Source organism: Motacilla alba, chromosome 5, assembly GCF_015832195.1.
Source record: "Motacilla alba alba isolate MOTALB_02 chromosome 5, Motacilla_alba_V1.0_pri, whole genome shotgun sequence".
Taxonomy (NCBI): Eukaryota; Metazoa; Chordata; class Aves; order Passeriformes; family Motacillidae; genus Motacilla; species Motacilla alba.
Genome location: NC_052020.1, coordinates 5,338,002 through 5,364,189, shown reverse-complemented (window position 1 = coordinate 5,364,189; position 26,188 = coordinate 5,338,002). Strand labels below are relative to the sequence as shown.

At 43.7% G+C, this 26,188-nt stretch overlaps 3 protein-coding genes across 3 annotated transcripts in view; 1 reads left to right on the top strand and 2 right to left on the bottom strand.

Moving 5' to 3' along the window:
• The window catches only part of QSER1 (glutamine and serine rich 1), a 43,119-nt gene extending 42,512 nt beyond the window's left edge, over positions 1-607 (bottom strand). Inside the window, exon 1 of the mRNA XM_038137345.1 lies at positions 139-607. Within this exon, the coding sequence (XP_037993273.1) occupies positions 139-254 (116 nt within the window). The 5' untranslated portion in view covers positions 255-607. The remainder of the gene's footprint in view (positions 1-138) is intronic.
• A 660-nt stretch (positions 608-1,267) lies between these two features.
• The window catches only part of CCDC73 (coiled-coil domain containing 73), a 95,256-nt gene continuing 70,335 nt past the window's right edge, over positions 1,268-26,188 (top strand). Inside the window, 3 exon segments of the mRNA XM_038137347.1 lie at positions 1,268-1,318; positions 1,775-1,907; positions 2,124-2,309. Coding sequence (XP_037993275.1) covers positions 1,809-1,907; positions 2,124-2,309 — 285 coding nt within the window. The 5' untranslated portion in view covers positions 1,268-1,318; positions 1,775-1,808.
• Positions 12,220-21,850, bottom strand: PRRG4 (proline rich and Gla domain 4). The gene is made up of 6 exons (XM_038137349.1): positions 21,422-21,850; positions 21,152-21,266; positions 17,828-17,991; positions 16,489-16,537; positions 15,674-15,809; positions 12,220-14,520 (listed from the first exon to the last, which is right to left on the bottom strand). Exons 1-6 carry the CDS (start codon positions 21,692-21,694, stop codon positions 14,292-14,294), a joined length of 966 nt encoding a protein of 321 aa, XP_037993277.1. The 5' UTR covers positions 21,695-21,850; the 3' UTR covers positions 12,220-14,291.

Here is a 26,188-nt window from a genome sequence, read left to right as displayed (position 1 = left end):
CCCGGCCCGGCCTGCCCGGGGCCGCCGGGCCCCGCTCGCCCCCCGCCCTGCCCTGCCCCGCCGCCGGGCCCCCTCGGCCAGGCCCCGGCGCGGCCCCCGGCCTTTCCTGCCGCTGCCCCCTCGGCGGACCCTCCTCACCTGGGCTTGAGGCTGCCGGCGCCGCGCTCGTAGGCCCAGGAGGCGGCGGGCGGCGCGGTGCCCGGGGCCAGGGGCTCGGCGAAGCCGGGGGTCGTGGGGTAGTTCCTGTCCATCATCGGGGCCGCGGGGGCTCCGTGGGGGCCCTGCGCTTCTGAGGGCGGCGGGGACCGAGCGGGGCGGGGGGGGAGCGGCGCCTCATCCGGGGCGGGCAGCGCCGCGGCCCCGTGCGGCCCCCTGCGCTCCGCTCCCGCTCAGCGGCGGGCGGCGGGCGGAGCTGCGGGCGGCGGCGGGGGCTGCGCGGCCGCCGGACCCATGTCGGGCTGCGCGTTCCCAGGATGCTCCTCCCCCGCCAGCGCACTGGGGCTCACGGGCTCCGTGTCCGGGGGCAGGGAGGCCGCGGCGGAGGGGCCGCCGAGGCCGCCGCCAGCAGCGCCGGCGGGGGGAGCGGGAGCAGGAGGAAGAGGAGGAGGTCTGTGACTCGCGGCCGGGCGGCCGCGGCCCGAGGGGGAAGCGCGGCGGCGGGAGCGGAGCGTGGCGGGGGGCGGTAGCCGCCACCGGGGCGGGGTGGGGGGGCCGAAGGCGGGGACGGGCGGGGTGGCGGTGTCGGGTATGGGGGAGGCCGGTTCCTCGGTGAAGCGAAGCGCTGGCGCTTTGTTGGAGGAACCGGGGCGGGGCCATGTTGTTCCCGCGGAGGGGAAGCGCCGCCAGCCGCGGGCTCCGGGGCGGCCGCCGCCGCCAAGATGGAGCCCGCCGGCCGCCCCATTGTACAGCGCTTTGTGGGGCGGCCCTCCCGCCCTGCTCCGCCGCCGTCACCGAGCGCTGAGGCCGCTCCCCGCGCCCGTCCGCCTCCCCCGCGGCGGGGACCGCCGAGCCGCCACCCGCCACCGCCTCTTTTATGTGTCCGTGTGGCAGAGCTTCCCAGAGACTCGGGCATTCCCCGTCAGGAAGTCACCGCGGGCCCGGGGCCTGAACGGAATCGTATAATGGGATCGCAGAATGCCTCGGATTGGAAGGGACCTTGAAGACCATCCAGTCCGATCCCCCTGCCGTGGGCACGGGCACCTTCCACTAGATCAGGTTGCTCAAGGCCCCATCCAACCTGGCCTTGAACACTTCCAGGGATGCAGGGATGGAGCAGCCACAGTTTCTCTGGGTGTTCCAGTGTCTCACCCTCCTCACCGTAAATAACCTCATTTTAATATCTAATCTAAACCTACTTCCAGTTTAAAGCCGTTACCCCTTGTCAATTGCCCCTTGTCCATTACCCCTTATCCATTGCCCCTTGTCCATTACCATATGCCCTTGTGAAAAGTCTCTTTCCAGCTTTCTTGTATACGCCAAACGTCAGCAAGAGACGAGAGAGAATATCTATTTATTCTTTATTTATTTTTATTTAGTCTAAATTTAAATGGTAAAACTTCTAGAGGACTGCTTTAGCTAGGACTGGCTAAAGCAGTTTATTTTTATTTAGAGCAGCCTAAGCCACCTGGTTTGTAGATGGTAAATTCCTGTATCTTTTCTGACTGCCTGTTAAAACAAAGAATAAGGGAAACGGGCACCATCTGCACAGAGCAGGGTAGCAGCAAAGGAGACATCAGGATGATGAGTGAGCTGTGGTGTCTTGCTTTCCCCGCAGATTGAAGATAGGCAGGTCGAGATGAGCAGGAGGAATGTGCCTCAGAGGTAAAGATGAGGAATATGCTCTTGAAAAGAGGGTGACTGCACCTGAAGGCACTGCTCACAAGAGGAAGGTGTATGCTAATGAGCAAGTAAGTCTTTTGAAGATTCAGTTTGTAGCACTCCAGGCAATACTGAACCACAGACTGAAATGAATTCTGTAGTGAAATGCATTCAGAAACTTGGCTACAGCCAATCAGATTAGATGTTAAAAAAATTTTGCAAAAAACCTCAACATTGGAATGAAAAGATGGCGTGATCAGTATTAAACGAGAAAGAAGAAAAGTATGGGACTTGAGGAGGAAAAGCTGAGGTTCTGCTTTTCTCACGCCTAATTTCAAGAAGCAGCAGGAAGAAATGCAGCCGTGGATGGGGAGGGAAAGAAAGGTAAGTGTGAAAGTCATCAGCACTGAGGAGAGGAGCGAAGTCACCCAGAGGCCAGGGCAGAGGGTGGAGGGAGAAGCAGCAGCTCACCAAAGCCAGAAACCAGCAGAGTGAGTTTTCCTTGTGTTTGCATAAGTTAGCACCTGTGTTGCTTGCAGCTGGAGGAGCCATGTGGGGGGTGGGAGACTTTCTCTCCCTGGGGAACGGGAGGATTGCTGTTTTACATATGAACGAGGCCTGATGACAGAAAATGACTCCAGTTATATGCTAATAGTGCAGCGTTTGCGCTGCTGATGCTGTTGAAAGGGCCATTTCCAGTGGGGAAGGACCCACAGTTTTTTATTTCCCTGCAGGATCTCCACTAATCGCCATTATATTATTACACTTAGAGCACATTGCTTCCCTCAAGTGGGGCTGAGAGGAGGGTGATACGTGGAACTGATATGAAGTGCCTTTTCCATCTAGTTGAAGTGTCTGGTTTTCTAGAGTGAACATGTTGCTGTGGAGTTTCCTGTCCTAAATTTGGAACGATGTGTTAATAAATTGTAAAACTGCTAGTGTCTTGTTTGGTTTTTTTCCCTCAAGTAATGGCAACATGAACTGTAAAGAGTACCATTATGTTGTTTATTTCCATTACAGAACTGCTCTAAAGAGAATGTGGGGGTGGGTACACGGCTGTAAAATCATGTTACACGAGAAATCACAAACAAGAGCCCGTCCAGATTTGCAGGCAGGGAAACACAGACAGTGGCTTCATACCACGAAATGAACCACAGACACAGTGTTTCCCTGAACATTGCTGGAGTAGATCCTTATTTCTGGCAATCAAATTGTGAAGTTGAGTGAAACAGAAATTGTGACAGCTGTTGTTAAGTTTAATTTCTTTTACATGGTTTTAATAGAGGTGGAGTAGACTAAAATCTTAGTCACTGATGTCCATAACCATCAGATAAAGTCAGTTTATCCAGTGATTTGCTTTTCCTGTGTATGAGATAAATCTTGTCCTGAGATCAGCCAGTCAGACTTCCGCAGCTTTTTCATTAAACTGACCCCTGCTGCTCCTTGCTGTCCTCTGTCTAGGAAATCTTCCTCGAAGTTTGTGCATTTTATCTTTTTGTAACCAAATGGTATTTTGTAACACTTTTCTCTAAGACAGCAAAAGAGTATGTTGAGAGTAAGTGCTTTTACAGTGTCCTGGTACCCAGGAAACTTATCAGCAGCTTTTCTGAAGGATCTGTTCAGGGACAGAAAAATTCCTTTGATAGATCATGTTAATTAGACTTTTTTTTTAAATGTTAAAAGTGTACATATTGAAATGTATATTTAGCAGTCATGTTAGGTGTGTTAATGATTCTAAAACTTGGATTCTTGTTCTAATAAGGAATGGTTTTGTTTCAAATGCAGCTGTTACTTGCTGTTTAGGAACTGAGCTTTGGTGGGCTAAAATGCCTTCTGAACTGTAGTGCATAACTTAGTGCCTGTAGCCAGTAGTGATATTGTATGAGCTTCTCTCTGAAGTCAAGAACTTAATATAATAAAAATATCTTGCTGAAACATAATATGATTTTTCTCTCTATTTAAGACCAAAATCTTAAGTTGAAGCACTGTAACACAATCTGTGCAGCGTACCAGCCTGGAGCACTACTTTTCTTTTTTTTTTGTTTCTCATTTCTTTCCCTAAACAAAGAGCCTCCACTTGGAGAAAATAAATCCTTTATAGAATCAAAAATATCCTTTGATAGCTGGGAGACAGATATAAGTACTTAAGGTAACACTTTAATGGGAATCATCTGCTTAAGGTCTGAGGAATGATCTCCAGTGCTGCAGCATGTGCTGCTGCCTCCAGATGTGGCGTGGCAGCAGGGCTGGGCTGCCTCAGCTGCTTGCTGACAACTCAAAGAAGGCCTGACTGTCCCTCCTTCCCTTCTTCACCCTCTCACTTCTGGCCACAGAGTGAGTAATGAATTCACTCCACTGGCTTCCCTTTTTCACCTTTACCTTTTTCTGCCAGAGGTGATTTTTCTGTAATTTTGCTGAGCTGAGTCAGCTTGCCTTCCTGAGAGCTGGCTCAGCTGTAGTGAGCAGCCAGGAGGAGATGACATGGAAGTTTTACTTCTGATGGTGAGATGTCGTCTTGGCTCGTGGTATATTCCATATGGAAATCTCTAGAGTCTAGGAGCGCACTCTGCCTGTGTGACACTTCAACCAGAATCAAGCCAGCTTTGTTGCAGAACTGTGAGAGCTAAGATATGCTGCCCCTTAGGGAAAATTTCCTGTTACTCTTTAAATCATTCAGTGTTCCACAAGGCTGAATGGCAATATGGCTTTTTGAGGTCTGGTTACATGTTGAACATAGACCAAATGAAGTGCAGGATCAAGCTAAGGGGTAGTTGGCAGTTTTCTGTGATTTTCTCATAATTAAAGCAATATAGCAATCACAGACCCAGGGCCAAAATCATGCTCCAGTTCATGATTGGCATCAATGTATTTGTTTGTAACAGATATATTTATTCATTAGCTTCCTTGTTGCACAGTCTGCTAGAATTATTACACATGTTACCAGAAAAAATGCAGGCCAGTGTTTGAGTCGAGTGTGATTGTGTTTTATATTGTATATAATATTGTATATAATAGAATCATAGAATGGCTTGGGTTGGAAGGGACCTTGAAGATCGTCCAGTTCCATCTCCCTTGCCATGGGCAGGGACTCCTTCCACTAGACCAGGCTGCTCCATCCAGAGCAGACAGAGCTCCATCCAACCTGGCTTTAAACACTTCCAGGGATGGGGCAGCCACAGCTTCTCTGGGCAGCCTGTGCCAGGGCCTCACCACTCACACAGCAAGGAATTTCCCCCTAAATCTAATATAAAGCTACTCTTTTTCATCGTAAAGCCTTCCCCCTTGTTCTGTCACTGCATGCCCATGTAGAAGTGCCTCTCACTGCCCTTGCAGGCTCCTTTCAGGCACTGGAAGGCCACAGTTAGGTGACCCCAAAGCCTTCTCCTCTCCAGGCTGAACAATCCCAATTCTCTCAGCCTGTCCTCGTACGAGAGGTGCTCCATCCCTCTAATCTTGGTGTTCTCCTCTGGGCTCCCTCCAGCAGGTCCCTGTCCCTGCTGTGCTGGGGCCTGGAGCTGGACGCAGAGCTCCAGGTGGGATCTGAGCAGAGCAGAGGGGCAGGATCCCCTCCCCAGCCGCTCTCACGCTGCTCTGGGTGCAGCCCAGGCTGGGATTGGCTTTCTGGGCTCCAGCTGCACACTGCTGGCTCATGTCCAGCCTCTCACCCACCAGCACCCCGAGTCCTTCTCCCCAGGCTGCTCTGGATCTGCTCATCCGCAGCCTGGACTGGTACCAGGGGCTGCCCTGGCCCAGGTGCAGCACCAGCACTTGGCCTTGTTTAACCACAGGAGATTTCCATGGGCCACTTCTTGAGCTTGTCCAGGTCCCTCTGGATGGCATCCCATCCTTCAGGAGGGTCACCTGCACCACTGTACAAGACTGGCTTTCACCATTAGGTCAGATGTGACGTGCACCCATGTGATCAGGGTCCAAGAAGAAAAAGTTTTTATTCTGCATGTTCTCCAGCTTATATACTCTTAACAAAGCGTGATCTTAAGTCATTAACTACATCACAATAACTTATTATATTCATTGGTACAAAGCAATTAGCATCAATATAACTGGCAAAAGTTTTACAGAAATTTAATAAGGTATGTATACACATCTACTCATGCACGTAGTCTAGCTTACAAAAATTTTCATGTATCTTTTCTAATCTGTTTCCATGCTGGCCTTGTCTTCTTCCTTGCTATGGATACACTCAAAAATCATCAGTTGTTATTTCTTCTATTAACTCAGCTTTGCTTGCAGGCCAAGCTGTCAAGCCCCTCCATAACTGCCTATGCAGAAGAGCTACGTGGTGTGTTACAGCTTTAATGGTGTCATGGGTGTCAGAACACCAGGCCAGCACCACTGGGAGTCCTTGTGCTTGGGGCAGCACGAGGTGATTCTTCACAGCGTCAGCAGTTGCTGCCTGTGCTTTTGGCTTCCTTTCCACTGCAGGTGCAACAAACCTGGCTCTACACTGTTTTTCCAGTGTCTCTCTATCCCCAGTGCTCCCTTCTTCCACAGAAAGCATCGCTCCTGTACTTTGCTTTTCCATAACAGATGATGCCTGGTTTTGGTCTTGTTCTGGCTCTTCCGTTGCATTTCTATGCCAAAATGTTTTTTCTTCCTTTGAGAGGCTTTCAGCTAAACCTGTAAACTGGGCTTTGCAGCAAAATTCTTAGTGTGCTGTGGGGCAGGTTTTGGTGGACTGAAAAGAATCATGGAAGAATAGTCAGATGCACATGCTGGATCAGCAGCTTCACCTGTGGTTGATGGAGGAAAGTAGTCAAGGGCAGAACGTGCAGTTAGTGGTGCAAGTCTGAGATTACAGCTTGGTTGTTGCAAGTGGACAAAAAGGATTGTATTTCAGCACATAATAGTACTTTATTTTAGAACTATCACAGTATCATAAATAGTTTGCTAACATACACAAACACCTTAGTGCTTAGCTTTCAGTGGCTAACCCTGTGTCAACAAAAGCTTTAGAAATAAATGTAACGAATAGCCTTGTGCTGAGAGAATGTATCTTCATAATTGTTTGGAAACAATGTTTTGGAGACTCGAGGACATTCTTTTTCAAAAACTAATGTTTCAAAGAAAAAACAATCAAATAACTTGAATGTATCTAATCAGATGAAGTTCGAAGAAGTTCAGGCCAAAGCTGAATTGGGTCTGATGTACCAACACATTGTAAAAAGTGCACAAAATAAGATTTCTGCAGCACATGTTTCTGTTGAGCACTGTTGGACAGCTACACATCCTGGATGCAGCACCTTTGTGCAGGCTGTGGCTGCTGCCAGCCTGCGGTATCCTGCATGAGCAGGAATGAGTGAGTAGATCAGATAGCAGTAATAACATGAGTTTTGGTTAGGCTTGTTAGTAATCACTGACTGCGTTGTTTGTTGTTGTAATTGTGATCCTGACCAAAGCAGAAAATTGCAGTTGCTTTAACAGATTAGATTTTGCATTTAATTTGGCATGTGGCCTCTTTAAACATAAAGCTAGGCATTAAGGTATGTGTGAATAGGGAAGAGAGTGCTGCCTTTCAAAGAGCACACTCTGTCTTGGAACCTCACAGCAAATGCTCTCTTTTGAATTTCTTCACTTACATTGCTCTGTGCATTTATTTGAAAACCTGAGTATATGTACAAATGAACAAATGAAGCAAACAACTGAAGCAAAATTTTCAGAATTCATTTTATTGAGCTAAAGTTGATCTATGAAAGCTTGACTTCTGACATGACAAAAGATGATGGAGCTGGTGGAAAGCTCACTGCAGCAACGAGGAGAAAGATCTTGTTTCCTTCTTGTTCCCAATCGTCCTCCTGGTCTTGTGCTTCCACTCCTTCCAAGGTGCCACCACTGCACTTGTGTTGCCTCTAATCACCCAGTCCTGAGAAAGCTGTCTATGTTTTCACTGGATGATTTATGAAAGGATCTAGTAAGGACCAGAACTGGTATAAGGTAAGTGGGAGAAATGTGCAATGACATGTAGGAAAAAAAACCCCTAAATAAAACCTTTGATCTTGAACAAACTCATACTTTTAATAGGGAGTGTTTTATTATAACTCTTACTAGAAGATATTTTCCTTCGTGTGATATCAATGCTGGGTGTTTAATGTGAAATCTGGATGTTTATGTATTCAATACTTGCTGATCTTTAGAGAAATTAAACTGAAGCTTGAACTCCACTGAGCAATCAGAGGTGTTTCTTGTTTCTTAAATGAAGTAGGCACTGCTTCAGAAATTAAAACAAGGCCATTTCAAAACTTATGTTTAAATGCACCAGTCTCCAGATTGAAATATTTTTTTCAGAAGCTTTGAAGTCTGTCTGCTCCCTTTAGAGTGTGAGGCTCCCAGAATGTAGGCAGCAAGAGGCCTGCATCTGATGGCCCCTACTACTTCAGTGCTTCAGTAGTCTAGGTTCTCTGGAAAAGAGCACCTAGAGTGAAAGTGTTACCACCTCCATTTAAAAGAAATCAAAAGGGTTGTCAGAGCTTTCTTAATTTTTTAATCATAGGCTAAATTAGCATTTTCTCTTTTGCCATTATTAATTTATATAAATTGAGTGAATGATGGAATTGTTGTTCCAAGACATTAATGAGAATGAAGCATCTATCCCATCAGCTGTATTTCAAACATCAGTTCAGTTGACTGGTTAAAAAGCTTCATTGGATGTTCAAATATAGGAGATTTGGGTAGTCTGTGGGGAGCTCAGCTCCTCTTGTATGGTTGGAAGAAAAAACACAGCTCTGACTATTTTTTTCCAGAGGGTAAATCGAGAGTGGCTTCATTTAGTGAAATTCACTGTGCTCCATATTTGCTCTGTCCAGCTGCCCTCCTGCCTCTCTGAGGAGGTCCACACACACTGTATCATGTGTGCCTCCACTTCAGACTGAAATTGCCATTACCACAGGAGGACCTCCTGCTTCCTGCTTTGCTTTTGCATGCCTGTTCTGCTCCTCACTGGGGGGATTTTACTTCACTACCCCAGGAAAGTGGTATTTTTGGTCATACCATTGTGTTAAATCTGCTCGCCAAAGGCCTGACAAAAGTCAGGAAGATGGAAGGGTTAACACCGGGTTAAGTCTTGAAGAGTTCATCTTCAGTGTCTGCAGTTCATGAACCTCAGATGCTCAGCTAAACTGGAGCAGTGGAGCAGGAAGATTTTGTCCAGAGTAGAAATTGCCAATGTTATAAAAGCAAACCATAGCCCTTTTTCTCTACCAATAAGTGCTGTATGGCATGAAGGATCATCTAACAGTAAAATGGTTTGGGTCGGAAGGGAACTTCAAAGGTCATCTAATTCCAACCCCCTGCCACCCTGCCATGGGCAGGAACACCTTCATGGGTGGAGCCCCATCCAGCCTGGCCTTGAATCTTTCCAGGGATAGATCCTAAACTTCTCTGGGCAACCTGTGCCAGTGTTTCACCATCCTCATGGTAAAAAACCCCTTCCTTATATGTAGTCTAAATCTCTTTCAGTTTAAAACCATTACCACTTATCCTGTCACAACAGGCCCTAATAAGTTTGTCTCCATTTTCCTCTAAGCCCCCTTTAAGTGCTTTCAGAAGAGTTATTACCAACTTTTCAATTTAAAAGAAATCAAAAGACTTGTCAGAGGTTTTTTTCATTTTTTTAATCGTAGGCTAAATTAGCATTTTCTCTTTAGCCATGATTAATTTATATAAACATTTATTTGGAAATTGTTTTACAAAATAATATTGAGACTAGCAGAGCTTAAAATATTGCTACCCATCACCCAAAATATGACAGCACTTGAAATCAAAGTTAGAACTAAATATAGCCAGTGACAAGTGCATTCAAAATGTTCTGACAGATGAGTAGAAGGAAATATGTTCATAAGATTAAGTAATTGTTTATACAGTTCAGAAATGACTGGAAAGAGTCAAAAATAGCTAAATAAAGAGCAGGTTATTTGAGAAGATCTGCTTAAGATTTTTGAGAGGGAAACACATGCAAGTTCTTTATTGTGCAAATGATAGTGATAAATTTCCAGTGACAGGAATTAATTGAAAGGTGTTTACAGTATGGAAAGACCCTGCTTGAAGTGCTTGAAAATTACTTTTAAACCCAGAATTCCCTTTCCTGTTCTCTACACTACATGGAACAAGCAAGGATAGCAGCAGTAAAACTTCTGTTGGCAGGAGAGACTGGATAGAAAAGTTTGGCTTGTTACTTGTTTTTAGGGTTTTTTTTTTTTTTATTACTTTGATGGTTTATTTAAAGCTAGAATTAGTGTTGCTAAGCTGCAGGTAATAAATTAATCTTATTCACAGCTGATAATCTGAGGAATGATAAGGAATTTTGCTATGCTTTTCAAATTTCAAATATAACTTTTAAGGGCAGATCAGACTGAAACATTCTAGTTAATAGAAGTGGGCATCATCATAACAATAGAATACTCTGAACTGGGTTTGGCAACAGCATTGTGGTAAAGAATTTGGCAGAGCATTATATTTTTTATTACCTGAAGTGATCAGTTATCTCATTTCTTGCTGCAATCCCAGTTCAGCTGCAGCCAATAAAAACCTTGACGGGACCAGAATCAAATGCTTCACAGCTCACATTTTCATGTGGTGAGGAAGTGCACTTCCACGTGCTACTTTGGTTTTGCTGTTCTAATGAATTCACAAAAACCCCAACAACCCCCTGACCTATAAAAGCATAATTGATAGATCACATAGCAGGCTTTCTTATTGCAGCAGTAAGCAGGTTCAGGGATTTATTTTTCAACTGACACAGCCAGAGATCCCTTTCCTGACCCTTTTTATTTGCCCTAATTAATAAACTGTCTTTTTTTTTTGTAAAAGGTTGCATGCTATAATCTTCTGTGATGCTGAAAAGGCTGTTTTGGAAAATTGTTCAGGCAGTGGCTAACAATACTTGTAGTGACACGTTTAAAACAGAGTATTTGTGTTTACCAGTGGTTTGTTTAGACAGTTCTGTTTTCAACTGTCATAGTAGGTCTCTGTTAAATCACTTAAAATCCACTGTCTTTCCTAAAGGTCCTGGAAAGAAACACCAAAATCAAAACAAAACAGTTTACAGATAGTTTACATCTCTATACAAGTTAACTTGCTGCTGCTTTGCTCCTCAAAAATCTTCCTCCTCCTCATCCTACTTAATCCCAGAATGCTTTGGATTGGAAGGGACCTTTAAGATCATCCAGTTCCAGACACCCTGCCACGGGCAGGGACACCTTCCACAGGACCAGGCTGCTCCAAGCCCCATCCAACCTGGCCTGGAACATTTCCAGGGATCCAGGGGCAGCCACAATTTCTTCATAGGGCAGCCTGTGCATCACCACCCTCCCAGTAAAGAATTTTTTCCCAATATCCAATCTAACCCCGGCCTCTGTCAGGGTCATTTGCTGCTTTATGTGTTCTAATAGCAGCTCCATTTTCAAAAGAAGCTACAGGTAAAATTTTCAAGTGTGGCAAAAGAAATGAATTTTAATTTTAATCTAAATTCATAGCTCCCCATAGTCTGTCTCTTGTTGATTTTCTCTCTGTTAACCCTGTTGATCATGAGTTCTAAAAAGAGACAAGATACAAGGTAAGGGTGGGCCAGGAGTCAGTGTGTGAAAGAAGGAAAACAAACTCAACCCAAACAAGTGCCATTCAAAGGAATTCTGGCCCTCTACAAGGAGAGGTAAGTTTATACTGTATTCAACTAAATTTCAAACTTTGCTCCTTCTTTGCAAAAGGCAGGATGTGTCTTCCAAATTATCGTGCTATGTGCAACCAGTGCCTGAATGTCAGTCCCTGCACATTCTCAGGGTTTAAGGTGCAGCCTCCTTGAGTAAATTTGAGTGTTTTACTCTCCTGAAAGGGCACTTTACTGCCCAAAGCACTACACCATTGATGTTTAACAGTTACACCCTCTTAAGTTTTTTTTTTATTAATTATGAAGGACGAGATTTTTGCTTGTATTCCATGGAATCAGCTGCAAATAATTTGTAGGAACAGTAGAAAAATCAAATTTCCAGGGACTGAATGGAATTCTGTACAATTTCTATAGTGTATTTAAAATTTGGCTTTGCCAGATTTTAGTAGTAACATTAAAAATCTCTGTAGTAACATTAAAAATCTCTGAATGGTCACAAGCCCTGTGAAATCCCTTTCCTTTGCAGTGCTCCTGTCAGTTCCATTAGTTAGTAATTTTTGAGTCCCAGGAAAAATCTAGGTAAAAGTGTGCCCTAGAGCTCAAAATGCACATTAAAAAATTAAAAAAAATTAAGTTAAATGAAAGGGAAATATGGGAGAATGTTTTTGCAAGCTTATGATTGCATAGCTTGTCATAACCTTGTATTTTGATTATCAACAGTGACCTCACACAATTCATTTATTTCAGTCTTACAGAACTTCAAAATGCTTTCACAAGTAGGGCAAAAGTGAATGAAAACATCCCAACATGGGGATTCCCCCATCTCTCAAGAAAAAAAGAAGCTGGAGAGAGATTTGTGACTCGCCAAAAGCCAAATTGGATGGTGAAGTTTTGTGAACAGGGATGCCAATGGCACTGCTACCAACTGCATTGTATTTGTTTTTCTAAGGGCAAGACTTCATTGTGTAGCACTGTCAGTGTAGCCTCTTTATATTCCAGGATTTGAAGTGTTTCCATTATTACAAAGACATTTACAGATTGAAACTCTCAGACCAATTTTCTGCATCTTGCTCAACAACACTGTAGTTTCCAGTATGTTCAAAACAATAAGATTCAGTGAAGTATTTCATATTCATTTCAACCCTTAATCCTTTAACTTATAATATAAAGTGGATTGTAGGCCCCAAATTGAAATAGAATTTGCTGTTGTCAGCATTGACTCAATGAGGGGGAAAAAGGGCAGGGGTTGTTTAATCTTAAAAAATTCTTTAATTGTTTGCGCCTTAACTGGCAAACAAGAGAACAGCTTGAAATGTTTCCTGTGAGACCCTCTGCTCTGGCTTCCTGTGCTGAGGAGGGGACACAAGTGATGGGCAGCAATTTGCTCAGCAAGATCTGTAGGTTGCATAATGCTGGGGGTTGATATTTTAATAAGATGTAAAATTAGTGGTGGCTACAGCTGTAGATACAGAAACTGTCTTGGCACAGTGAACCAATAACTCCCAGGAGTTCTTGACTCTTGATTTTTGATCTAATTTGATGTTTCATTCTACTTAAAGGTATAATTTTGTCATCCCTGTAGTGCAAGACATTAAAGTGCTCCTAGGGGATAGGTTGGGCTTTGGTTTGAAAGTTAAATGTCTCTCTCTACATTTCAGCTTAAGAAACATTAGCTGTGAAACCTGGGTAGCTTCTTAAAAAGGGACAAATCTCTGGCTTTTTGCTCAACATCCACTGGCCCACAGTATTCTATTTCCTCTCTTTGACCTGCTATTTACTGTTCAACATCAAAACAATTTGATGCAAGTGTACTTTGCCTGAATTGGTAGTGTGCAACATAATGAATGCTCCCTTTTGATGCAAAATTATCATCATAAAAATACAGCAAATTAAGTCATGTGACCAGCAATGTCTAAACCAAACCAGTGTAATCCACTAGCAGTACTATATATATATATATATATATATATTTGATAGATCAAGCCATGAAATAGCCATGAAATAATTTTTGCACTCAAGTTCTATTACAAGAACGAATAGAAAATTCACCCAGCAAAGAAGTGAATATGGCAAACAACAAAGTAGACTTCTTATGGTGGTTTAAAGTATAAAGTCACAAAACCCAGCTAGTGTCAGTATGAGCAATTAAAATACTGTTCTTTCTGAAGAAAAAGAAGATGAAACTATTAATGAAACATCAATAGTTTGATGGGATGGCTCATATGGAAGAGGGCAGCTATGGTGGCCTTCACAGGGGTCCCAGGATGAGGGAAGAGATGAGAATCTTGACTCCACATTTCAGAAGGCTGATTTATTATGTTATGATATATATTATATTGAAAATGCTATATTAGAACTATACTAAAATAACAGAGAGAAAGGATTCATCAGAAGGCTGGACAGGAATAGAAAGGAATGTATAACAAAGGCTCGTGACTGACCAGAGAGTCTGAGCCAGCTGCATCCTTGATTGGTTATTAAGTAGAAACACCTCACAGGGACCAATCAAAGAAGCACCTGGTGCGTTCCACAGCAGCAGATAGCCATTGTTTACATTTCTTTCCTGAGGCTCCTCACCTTCTCAGGAGAAGAAAATCCTAGCAAAGAATTTTCATACAAATGTAGTGACAGGCAGCAATACAAGACTTGCTCTTTAGGCATTCTCTCCTCTTGGCACAGTACCTTTGTGCCAGGTGACCTCTTTTCCCAAATGGGAAATTCACTCCCTCCTAGCTGTCCAGAAGATCTTTCACATTTCTGTAAATCATCTTGCAATATGCAAGGTAGCACGCACTTTTTTCAAAAGTATGTTATGTTCCAGCAATCCCTCCTCAGCCCGGCAGGAGGTTTGTGCCTAGGGGCCAGGGAGGGACATGGACTTTTGGAAGAGCCGTGGGTGCCTGGGGGGCCCTGGGTAAGGGGGTGGGGGCACACCGTGCTGGGCACCGGAGGTCACCGCCTGCTCGTAGGTGGGCAGCCCTGAGTCCTCAGCTCCGATGGGAAGGGGGTTCAAGGAGAACTCCTCATGCCTCCTGAAGATGTTGGCTGAATTCCGTCTTCCGTTCCTGACATAACCCAAGTACCTAAACAAAGGTAAGAGCAGGTAAGTGGAAAGTTCTGCTTCAAAGGGAAGCAAGAAGATTAAAGATTGTATTTGCAGGGTGCCCCGATGAAGGGAGGAATGATGAATCTGACTCCATGTTCTCAGCAGGCTAATTTATTATTTTATGATACTATATTATATTAAAGAATGCTATACTAAACTATGCTAAAGAATACAGAAATACTTAGCACAATGCTAAAAAGATAATAATGAAAACTCGTGACTCTCTCCAGAGTCCTGACACAGCTTGGCACTGACTGGCCAAAGAGTGAGAACAACTCACACCAGAAACCAATGAAACAATCACCTGTGGGTAAACAATCTCCACATTCCACATGAGCACAACACAGGAGAAGCAAATGAAATAATTATTGTTTTCTTTTTCTCTGAGGCTTCTCAGCTTCCCAGGAGAAAAATGCTGGCCAAAAGGGATTTTTCAGAGAATGTGAATGCCACAATAACGTCTTAAGCATAAAATAAACAAAACCCCAAACAACCCAAGAAAACCCCATAAGAGAAAAACCACGCCTTCAGTGATCACAAAGACCACAAGCCAAATACTCTCTCCAAACCACAGGGTAAGAATAGCTCAGAGGTGTGAAATTTATAGGGAAAGGGAAGCACAGAATCCTTTTATATTCCTTTCAAGATTAGGATAAAGGAGCATTCAGGAGTAGAGACTTGGTAAAAAAGCATTTCCTCCAAACTGCTTCATCATCTACTACCACAACTACTTCACATCTGAGGTAAAGCACATGCCATGAGAGCATACAGCTTATTTGAAAGCCCCAGCAGAACATGTTAGACTTCCCATTGCAGGGCCCCATCTGCTAAAATTATTCCATCATCATAGTAAGAATATTTTGAAACCAAGAACACACACAATTAAAAAAAAAGGCAAACCCAAAGGTGTGGGTGTGCAATATTGTTTTATGTTTTTGTGTCATTAACTCCAGCATAACTACTGTTGGTGCCCATCTAACTTTGCTTCTAGGCAAGTAAGAACTAGAACTTCCACTGGATTTTCTGAGAATACAATAGTTAGACCAACCCACAGTGATTTTTAAATGCCACTCTTAAGCAAGAGCTTGTTTTGTGTGTGTTTGGGTTTTTTAAGCAGTGAAATTGCTTACCCCGGTGGTTGCCTTGATTTGCATCTGCTCTTGCAGCAGTAGAAGACAATCAGAGCAATTATAACCAACAGCACTCCAGCAGCAACCAGGCTGATGAGCAGTCCTGTGACATTAATCTTCTGCAGGGCCTCATCGCCTGGAGAGAAAACATTGGTGATTTTCATTGTGCTCTTTCCATCTACCCAGCCTGCAGTGTACACTGTAAAATACCACTTCTGCACTGATGTTAGGCTCTTCCTTCCACAAATGCCTAACTTGCTGTAAGAAGCTGTTAATCTGTGCAACACAACCCAAGAGAATCATTCACAGCCAACTTAAAGCAAACGGGAGTTGATGCCCCCTTTTCTCTGCATGAAACTGTTGAGATGCCTGCCTTCCAAAGCCTTCCAAATATTCCTTCATGTACTTGTGACCTTGATCAGGTCCAACTGACCATTTTTTATTAAATATCTAGCATCAGACAACTCTGAGCCTAAATCAGGCTGTTATATATTACTATTAAAGAAACAGGGGGGAGAAAAAACCAAACCAAACCACAGGAGCAGCCACAGAATTACTGCAAAGTTTACCAATTGTGTAATAAAGAAATGGTCAAGGAAATTATTGTTTTTATCTACCGACCTATAATGGATCCCACTTTAAGACGCTTCAGTTTTATCATGTAAGAAAATTAAACATATTTGTACAGTTCACAGCGATCTTCAGTAAAAGATAATTTCTGATTTCCTTAACTGATTGCATGATCTATTAAAAATATACTGTTATAACAACCAGAAAATACTGCAATATAATAAAAAAGTAAAAAGATGACTCACCTATTTTTATTTTAGGGCCTTTAGTTGAATAGTCTTTCCAAAAATCCATCTATGAAATCGAAAAAGAATCAGATTTATATGAGATACATAAGTTACAGGCCTAATGACTTATATTTAATATGGTAACTTGGGCAGAATTGAACAGTGGCATAAACAGAAATAACTCCTGCTCAGGGATTTGTATTTACTTATCCCATGGTATTTTTCTTCTACAACTTTGCATTAAAATTTCTCAGATCCCAGCTGGTAAAAGGAAGAAGTGTATTTAACTGTACAGAGTTACCCCATATTTCTGCCAGATTACAAGAGAAATTAGGGTATATTCTGACACCAAAAAAATGCTTACAACTATTTTTTTTGCAAACCCCCACAAAACAGTATTTGAAGCAAAGTTAAATTCTTAAAATTCCAACATTTGAATTCACATCAGCCAGGAAAAATAGTGGGATTCATTTAAGAGAAAAACTTTAATGTTTTATGACCATCAGACATTAGATGTGTTGAGTTATAATTTTCACTTTTGCTACCAAGCAAAAGACTCCAGCGAGTGATTTCAATTCAGCAATTTGACCTTTTTCTTTGGAAATTGTTAGCAACGGCAAACTAACACTCCCACCTTCAGAACAGGGGTGTATTCCTCACTCTTTCTGCAGAGCACACCTAGAATCACAAAGGGATTCTTGCTGCTTGTGCAGCAACCAGTCTTCAGACAGTCCTCACATTCCTTTATCGAGCTGAAAGGTTTCTCATTGTTTCTTTTTATAACTATATCTATCTATCTATCTATATATATGTAGATATACCAGGTTTCTTCTCAGCCACATCTAGGTGGGGAGTTAGAAGGTGGTGCTGCAGCAATACTCAGCAATAGCTGAGCTGCAGCTTTGCTCCACACTGACCTCTTACAAAACACTTCTGAGCATGACACAAGGATGCAATCAGCCAATTAATACATTAATAATTAATAATGTGAAACATTTAAACTGGATGTTACTAAAAAATCCAGAAGTCTGAAAAAATCTAGGAATAGCCACAAGTGGGACTTCTGAAGCTACATTTCTATTTGTTTGCAGAATTAAAGTCCACATCTAAAGTCTTCAAGACAATATTCACATATTAAGGCATTATTCAACACATTCAAGTGCATTCACTGTGTGTCTAAAGCAAGAACCCCACGTAATTGGGATATCTGCTTTTAGAACAAAATAAGTAGTCATCTCTCAGTTAGAGGAGTTACAGTATTTGTGTACAAGAATTTGTTACAATAATTTGTGTACAAAAATACAGTTGTTTAGCCAATAACCTCCCTGACTAAATTGAATTCAATTTGAACTGCTACCGTTTTATCAGGGTCTTCAAAAATTTCTCTCGCTTCTTCATAATTGCAGAGCTCTTCATAGCATTCCCTTTCCAGGTTATCAGCTGTGAATGCTTCAAAATCAAACCTGTTGTTCAGAAGATGTCGTCCAATGAATAAATTGGCCTCCCTTGCAGATGTGAACACTAATGAAAAAAAAATCAAGTTGATTTAAAACAAGTTAGGAAGGCTAAATCTGGTATTTTGAAAGAATGGTAAAGCTTTTAAAGGAGCACCTTGGGATAATTTCTTTCCCTAGCATCTCTCAGCTATGTACAAGGGAAAGATCAAGGTCTCCTCCTAAAATGTCTTCTTCACTGCTATATTTTCTAACTATGTAACATAAAATAAATGTATTTGCCTTTCTCATAAGCCATCTCAGCTATTCCTTATCCTGGCCAAGAGAATCTGATTGTCACGAGAACTGTTGGTCAAGTTTTGGTGTGACCCCTGGTGGGATGTGAGCAGCAGTTTTTACTGGAGGTCTTAAGAACAAGGTAATAGTCACATACAGCAGAATTCAGTCAGATCCAAAGTACGCGACACCCTGACCTAGTGGGGGAGGAGACAAGGGTGGGGGAAGGAACAAACCAAATATACATCTATCAATATTCTGGTATCTGTGAGTTCCAAATTTTATTTACAGAATTTAGTTTTTAAATCACATCAGCAGAATCCTAGTCATTCTACAATTGCTCTCTTTTCACAGTCGTGGCACCAAACTTTATGTAAAGGTGCCTTATTGCCAAGTTAATTTGTTTTAAATTTGTCCATGATATGAATTTTACTGACAACATGCATTTCTGAAGACTTCTGAAAAGAAGAGATTGTCTTCTTCTGTGTTCCATGAGGCCTCATGGAGTAAGTGGCGAGGTGAGATTCCAGAACAGTGAGTGAAATTATAGAAGGCTTTGGAATACAGGAAAGTATTTCCTCACTAGGCATTTTCCATAGTCAAGTTTTAGCCTGCTCTTGCTACGGTTTTGTATTAAAAAAAAAAAAAAAAAAAGACAAAACCTAATTTCTAGTGAAAGCCTAATCTCTGTCCCATGAAATTCAGGCTCTTTGGTTGAGCAAAATGACTAGAGGATTATTTTTGCAAATGTAATGCAGAAACTGCATTGTTACATACCAAGCAGGATGGCCGAAAAAGGAGATGAGATTCAGGATAAAGTTATTCAGCTACAAATTAGCTTTGTGTTCTTGTTAGCCTGTTTGGCAAGATTATCACATCACTCTGGAATTTTCACCCTAATAGTCACTGTTAGATCCTGCAGTGCTAACACTTTGCTCTCTGAAAACTGGGAAAACTGCAGCGTAACTTACATATTGGTTGTTTATGTCTTTAATATGATAGAATATTTCAGGAATATGACAGCATATATTTATATAATTTGCACAGTGTTACACTGTGTACTGAAGTAGCTACACATGTGCACATGCATTTGTTTTTTGTTATTCTAAAGTAATTGCAAGAAAATATAAGCTTGAAATATTTATACTATACCTAAAGAATAGGACTTAACAAAAAAAAAAAAAAAGAAAAAAAAAAGAAAAAAAAAAGAAAGCCAAAACCAAAATCAAAACTCCCTCAAACCCACAAGTGGAAAGGGAAAATAATTACATGAGAAAAAAATATTATCAATATTCTTGGTTCGGCGCAAATTACAAAAGTAACTTCAGCCTTCTGAAGCAGGGGTCTTCAGTTTTGCTCAGTAGTGTTTCACTCTTTACCATGCAAGTATTATTACCTGTCCTTTGAATTAACTTAGAGAACTCATGCATTATGTTTAAAATGGAATGCATAATCAAACTGCCTGGAGCCTAGGACCCTCAATGCCCAGGGATACATGGCCAACTTTTTCTTTTCAAGCATTTTTATCCATTTATCTGCACTTTTTTCACTTTGTCACATATCTCCATCTCCAACTTATTTGCTACCTGGTGATTAAAACAGTATTTGAAGAATGAATCAGATGGATTTGAATTGAGTCCTAAATGTGAGGGACCTGCATGCAGTTCTGCAGTCCTTGGTTGGAGAAAATGATCCATGCAGTTTTAGGATGCCCAGCACTTAATTAAAAATGCAACCACACAATACTCTCAGCGAAGCAGCTCTGCTGGTAAAAGATGTTCAGAAAATGCTGAAGGGAGACCTCTCCATGCAGGTACCCCATACCTTTGGCTTGGTATGTTCTACTTGCTAAATTATGGGATTATTTATATATATATATAAATATAATTAATCTATATTATATATATAAATACAATATTTTTCTGATATTATTATTATTGGATATTATATTATGATATTAATATTATATTGATAGTATTAAATATTAATTGGATACTTCTCTTCCCAACTCTATCTTTAAAGGAGTGGTCTGGGCCTGTTGTGAGGAGAGAGTTGTCACAGGAGCTCACAGGGAAGAGGCAGCCTGATGTTTTATGCCCAGAGCAAGATGGATTTTAACAAATCATCTGTTGCAAGCACTTTTCTGCTAGCCATGGTTTCTGCTCCTCATACTGCCCTGAAGGAGCCTCCTGCTCCTTCTGATGACTTTTAAGATCACTCTTAAGGTTTCAGCACTCCTTGTCCACTGAGAAGACTGGACAGCTAAGGTAGAAATTTATTTTTGAAGCCCTGAAAATGCTAACCATCAAATGCCTTTGCTCCACAGTGCTTGAGTCTCTGAGAGGAATTTATTTGTTTTTATATGAGCTCCTCCCCACTTCTCTCCCTCCACAGGGAAGAAGTGCAAAAGCAGCACTACACTTATCTTTCCAGGTGTTGCGAGTGGGCCTGGCATTGAGAGCAAATATCAATTTCAAAAAACAACCAAATAAACCCTTTCAAACACAAAGCAGTTTCAGATACACAAATACAATTGCAATGTGCTCAAATAGCACCAAAAACAATACTGTCTTAACACAGGGTTCAAACTTTTTGAATTTTGATGTTACTTAAATTATTCTGGTTGTATCAAACACAATAATCTCAGAGGGCTGGAAAAACTTCAGCTGTCCCAATCTGCATTTACTGCAAGATCTGATAAATACTTAAAACTAACTCCAAAGTCAATTATTGCTCATTTCAGCAAGAGGTATTAAAATAATCTGAAATTAAGCATAAAGCAGCCTAATTTTGTCATAAAGTTAAAAAAACCAAAAGAAACAAAAACAAAAAAAACCAAAACCAACCAACAACAACAACCAAAACAACAATAACCAAAAAATTAAAGAAGCCAGCAAAGCAAAGTTAGAAACAATTTTGGAAAGCACAAAGTGACGTTAAAACTAAGTTACCATCTTTCCATTCCGGCTGCTTCAAGTTATTTAATCTCCCAGGGCAGTGAGGAAACGCGAGCACCGTCACATGCAGTTGACACAGCACCACCAAAACCGCGAACATGGCCGGGATCTGTCAGACAGAAACCAACGTGAGCTAACCAGGAATGACAGCGCAATCCTCCGAAGTGTCAGCGATGAACCCTGAGCGAATCCTGCCCGTGAAGTCATCCAGCGCAAGCACCTACACGCACTCCAGGCTAATGGGTCCCTGCAAGAGACACCGACCCGAACTGGTCCTGCCTGTCTCCTGCGGAGCTCTCGTTGTGTAACACCCGCTGGTGGCACCGCTCTGGCCGCCTCCTGCTCTCCTCTCCCGGCCCAACAGAGCGGCGGCCCCGGTGCCTGGCGAATTGACGGGGAAAGAGCCCGCAGAGCCTTCGCTGCCGGAGGAGGTAACAAAATCTCCCCGACGGGAGCAGGTACAAAGCCCGTTTTGTCAGAGGCGTGAAACAAACCCGTAACTCCGCACGGAGGCACCCGACACAGGTGAAACACCATCGCCTCCCGAGGCGGAGAGCTGCCACAGCCGCTGGGGCCACGGCCGGGCGCTCCCGCAGGGCCGCCCGGGGCCCGGGCACAGCGCCCTGCCCGCCCCGCGGCGGCTCCGGGGAGCGGGACGAGGCCCCGGGGAGCGCCCGGGACACAAGGAGCAGCCAGCGCTGCCCTACCTGTCCCGGAGGGACAGCCTTTCCCGGGCTGTGCGGATCAGCAGCGGGACAGCCTTTCCTGGCCGTGCGGATCAGCAGTGGGACAGCCTTTCCTGGCTGTGCGGGTCAGGAGCGGGACAGCCTTTCCTGGCTGTGCGGGTCAGGAGCGGGACAGCCTTTCCTGGCCGTGCGGATCAGGAGCGGGACAGCCTTTCCCGGGCTGTGCGGATCAGGAGCGGGACAGCCTTTCCCGGGCTGTGCGGGTCAGGAGCGGGACAGCCTTTCCTGGCTGTGCGGATCAGGAGCGGGACAGCCTTCCCCGGGCTGTGCGGATCAGGAGCGGGACAGCCTTTCCCTGGGCTGTGCGGCGGGACTCTGAGCGGATCAGCAGCGGGACAGCCTTTCCCGGGCTGTGCGGATCAGCAGCGGGACAGCCTTTCCCGGGCTGTGCGGATCAGCAGCGGGACAGCCTTTCCTGGCTGTGCGGATCAGGAGCGGGCCAGCCTTTCCCGGGCTGTGCGGATCAGGAGCTGGAACAGCCTTTCCCGGGCGGTGCGGATCAGGAGCGGGACAGCCTTTCCCGGGCTGTGCGGCTCCGGGGAGCGGGCCAGCCTTTCCCGGCTGTGCGGATCAGGAGCGGGACAGCCTTTCCCTGGCTCTGCGGATCAGCAGTGGGACAGCCTTTCCTGGCTGTGTGGATCAGGTGTGGATCAGCCTCTTCCTGGAAGGGCGCGGCGCAGTCACGGGGCTGCACCTGGGCCGCCCCCGCCCGCGCTGCCCGAGCCGGGCTGGGGCCGCCCCGGGGCGGGGCAGAAACGCCCCTGGAACGTGGGCAAAGAGGGGTCATGGGGGGCGCCGGGGCTGCCGCAGAGGTTTTCCCTCGGGCACCACCCTGGGCTTTTTTCCAGACACCTGCCTGACCTCGCAGCCTCCGCCCGGACTCCGGGGTAGGCAGCCGGTCCTCTCTGCTCCTGCAAGCCCCTTCTTCTGCTAAGCCTGGCTTTTTGCGCGCTGGGTTGCTGGCGGTGCCGAGAAGCTGGCGGGGCTTTGCTCCCCGAGGACAGCGCGGGGATGGCGCAGCGGCTGCGGCTGAGCCGGAGCGGGGCAGGGTGTGCCTCCCCCGCCGGGCGGGGCAGCCGGGGGCTGCTGCTCCGCGGTTAAGCAAGCTTGGCTTTTACCTATCGGCAAGCACTTAGCCGTCAGAGAGCCTTGTCTCCACCAAACTCTCCGAGCCAGGCAGCTGGAAGGACCAGCAGTAGCTTTACATATGTGAAAACAATGTTTTTGCTCCTTTTTCTGTTTGTCTTGGTTTTGGTTTGTTTGTGCGTTTTACTGTTTGGGGTTTTTTTGTTTGTTTGTTTTGGGTCAGTGTCGGTAAACCTTAACCTTGCACTTTAGAAAGGGGCAGAAGTGGCTCCCTGAAATGCGTGAGGCTGCTTTGCACCAGCACACATTCAGGAGCTCCCATCGCTCTCCTTCCCGGAGCAGAGGCCAGGCTGAGCACACGGATCTGTGGCTCTTTTGGCTTCTCCAAAGGACGAGATAGAAGCTTCACATTTGCTGTAAGGATTTGTTTAACACTGCGTGCTGGGAACACGAACTATGTGAAAAATTTTGGGATAGGCTGGGTTGGGTTAAAAGCTGTACACCAAAGAAGCTCTGGGGATACATGAGCATTGTGATTTTGTTAGCAGGAAATCCAGGGACTGACAGTGATTTGTGTCTGCGCTTGCGTGTCTCCAGTAGCGACTTTGGATTGTGTTCTTTATTTCAGTGCTGGAGTGACTTGTATATACAGAAACAGGAAACAGCAGAATGAGAGGGTATTGGATAACACTAGTGGAAGTGATCAGAAACTCCCTGGAGAAAAACAGAAACTTCTGATGTGTGAAATAAGGGGAACTGTTTGGAGGAATGATGACTGTGGTTAAATATTTACTTTATGACATCAACACGCTGCCGTTTAGAGGTACTTGATGAACATGTAACTTACAAGCTGGGATGACTCTAATGCTTTTTAGCTGCTGGAGCTCTCAACAGAAAATTCTATATTCTGATTGTGTAGGTGCTTATAACGCAGTGGAGATCTAAGCTAAGGCTATTTTAGAAGAAAACAGTATAGATTATTTATTATCTAGATAATACTAAGGAGACATGAATACTAAGCTGCTACTTGTTGGAAGGCAGGAGAAACTACCATTATTTTGTAAAGGGCCTTACAGCTTCGTCCCATGCCCCTCTAGTCAACCCTCATGCTGAGTTCCTATCTGAGTGTCTCAGAGAGGGTGGTGCCAGCTGTGAAATAGCTGCTGACAGCTCCAGTGCAAGGGCATGAATGTACAAGGGCTCTGTGGTGCATTTAAGTGTAAGTAAAATGCCTGCCTGCCAGTGTGGGAACTTGTTTTGTGTGGTAACAACAGCTTTGTGTGAGGAAACGCTGCGGTACAAGTAGCAGGTAATCTCCACTGTGTTCTGCCAGCATTGTCTATCACTGTTAATAGAGGGGGGAGAAGAGTTTTGGAATTGCTCATGTATGCCTTCCGGGGAGTGGATGTGAATCCATCCCTGGCCCTGCCCTTATCAGAGGAGAAGGCTCCAGGTGTGGACTGAGACTGATGGATCAGCCCCATCCAGACTCTGCTGGATCTCAGCCCTGCTCTGAAGGTGGAGGAGCAATGCAGCAGCAGAACTCTGCTGGGAGAGGCCCTCAGAGCTTTAACACTCACCAGTGGTTACCCAAATGCTTCTGGCTGTGCAGCTTTTAGCAAAAAATTTGTGTCTTCTGCCTGTGTGTGCATGGGTGCTTGTGCAGGGGTGGTGGAGGTTTCTGACCACCAGCGTAGCTTATTTATTATTGAGATGTAATTAAAAAAAACCCAAAAAAACAACAACAAAAAAGTTGTTTTACATTGGGAAAACAGGACAGTGAAGTCTTTTGCTTTCGAGGAGATAGTAACTTTCTCCTGTGTGTCCTTCTGAGCTCAGACTGAGTTTCCAGCTCTGTGATTTTGGACATTGGCAGTGAATCCTCACTCAGGGTGGCTGTGCAGGTAAATGGACGTGTGAAAACTTCTGCAGCAGGTAATGACTAGAAGAGTGCCTGAGCTCTGGTTTGTTATGAGATCATAGAGAAGCTACTGACAAGTAAAAAAGGGTGCTGAGGTTAAATAGCCTATTTCCCATGTATATGCAGTTTTTAGCATGGCAGAGCAGTAAGTACCTTTTGCGTGTTACTTTGCTACTTGTGAAGTATTTTTTTCAGGTAAAATAGTTTTGATTAGCAAGCTGTGCAATGAAGATGCTCAGAAGGACGGAACCATCAATTAAGATATTACTTTCATCAACCTTTCCAGATAAATACTAGTATACAGTATAGTAGACACATAATTAAAAATATTTGGAGAGGTGGAAACTAGGAAATTAATTTACATCACTTGCTTTTAACATTGGGTAAATATACAATTAATGTTTCTAAAAAAATCTTTAAATTATTTGCCATACTAGCTACTACACCTATTTACCTGTATTTTAGAACATCACTTATTGCTGTGATGGTTGATAAATTTTGTTAGAGAAATTAAATATGGTGCTGTTGAATTAAACCAGGACTGTGTATCCCTCACAAAAGGAAGATGGTACCAATCCATGTTTATGCACTGATCATTTGATTCTGAATATACTGATTATTTTGCTGCAAATAAATAGCAGTGTATTCATTTTTACTATTCAGGTATTCATTTCAGTATAGCAAAGAATAATATGCTTTACTGATTTTGGATTGGGAGGACTTTGGATGTAAAATATATCTTACCATAATTCAAGTAATAAGTTTCTTACTGTTCAGTTCTCGTGCAGTATTTATCAGTTGATCTGATAATGAAATAAATGTGTAATTGAGGATTACAAATCCTCTTATCAAGCATATGTGGAGTTGTGTGTATCTGGTCTGCTCTTTCCAATGGTTTATTTGATATCCTGAATCACCTGGTAGAGATTTGTCCTTTACACAGAACTATTGTAAGTTCCTATTTTTAACTGCATTTCTGTCTGGGCAGCTTGATTTAGGAGTAATGGTTTTTTGCTAGAGGTAATTGAATGTAACAGATTTTAATTATTGATTTTCTACAGTTAACATCAAAGGACTTTGACTGTCATATTTAGGAATAAACATGTCAACAAGCAAGTGAACCATATCAGTATCTTGGAGAAATCTGGTATCCCATTCCAACAGTACATGCAGGAGGGAGGGGTTTTCCTAGATTAGGCCATATTTGAAAAAGCTTTTTCTTGGGTGCTCCCTGGTGTCCTTTACAATTCCTGTAGAAATGCCTGGTTTTTCAGTCAA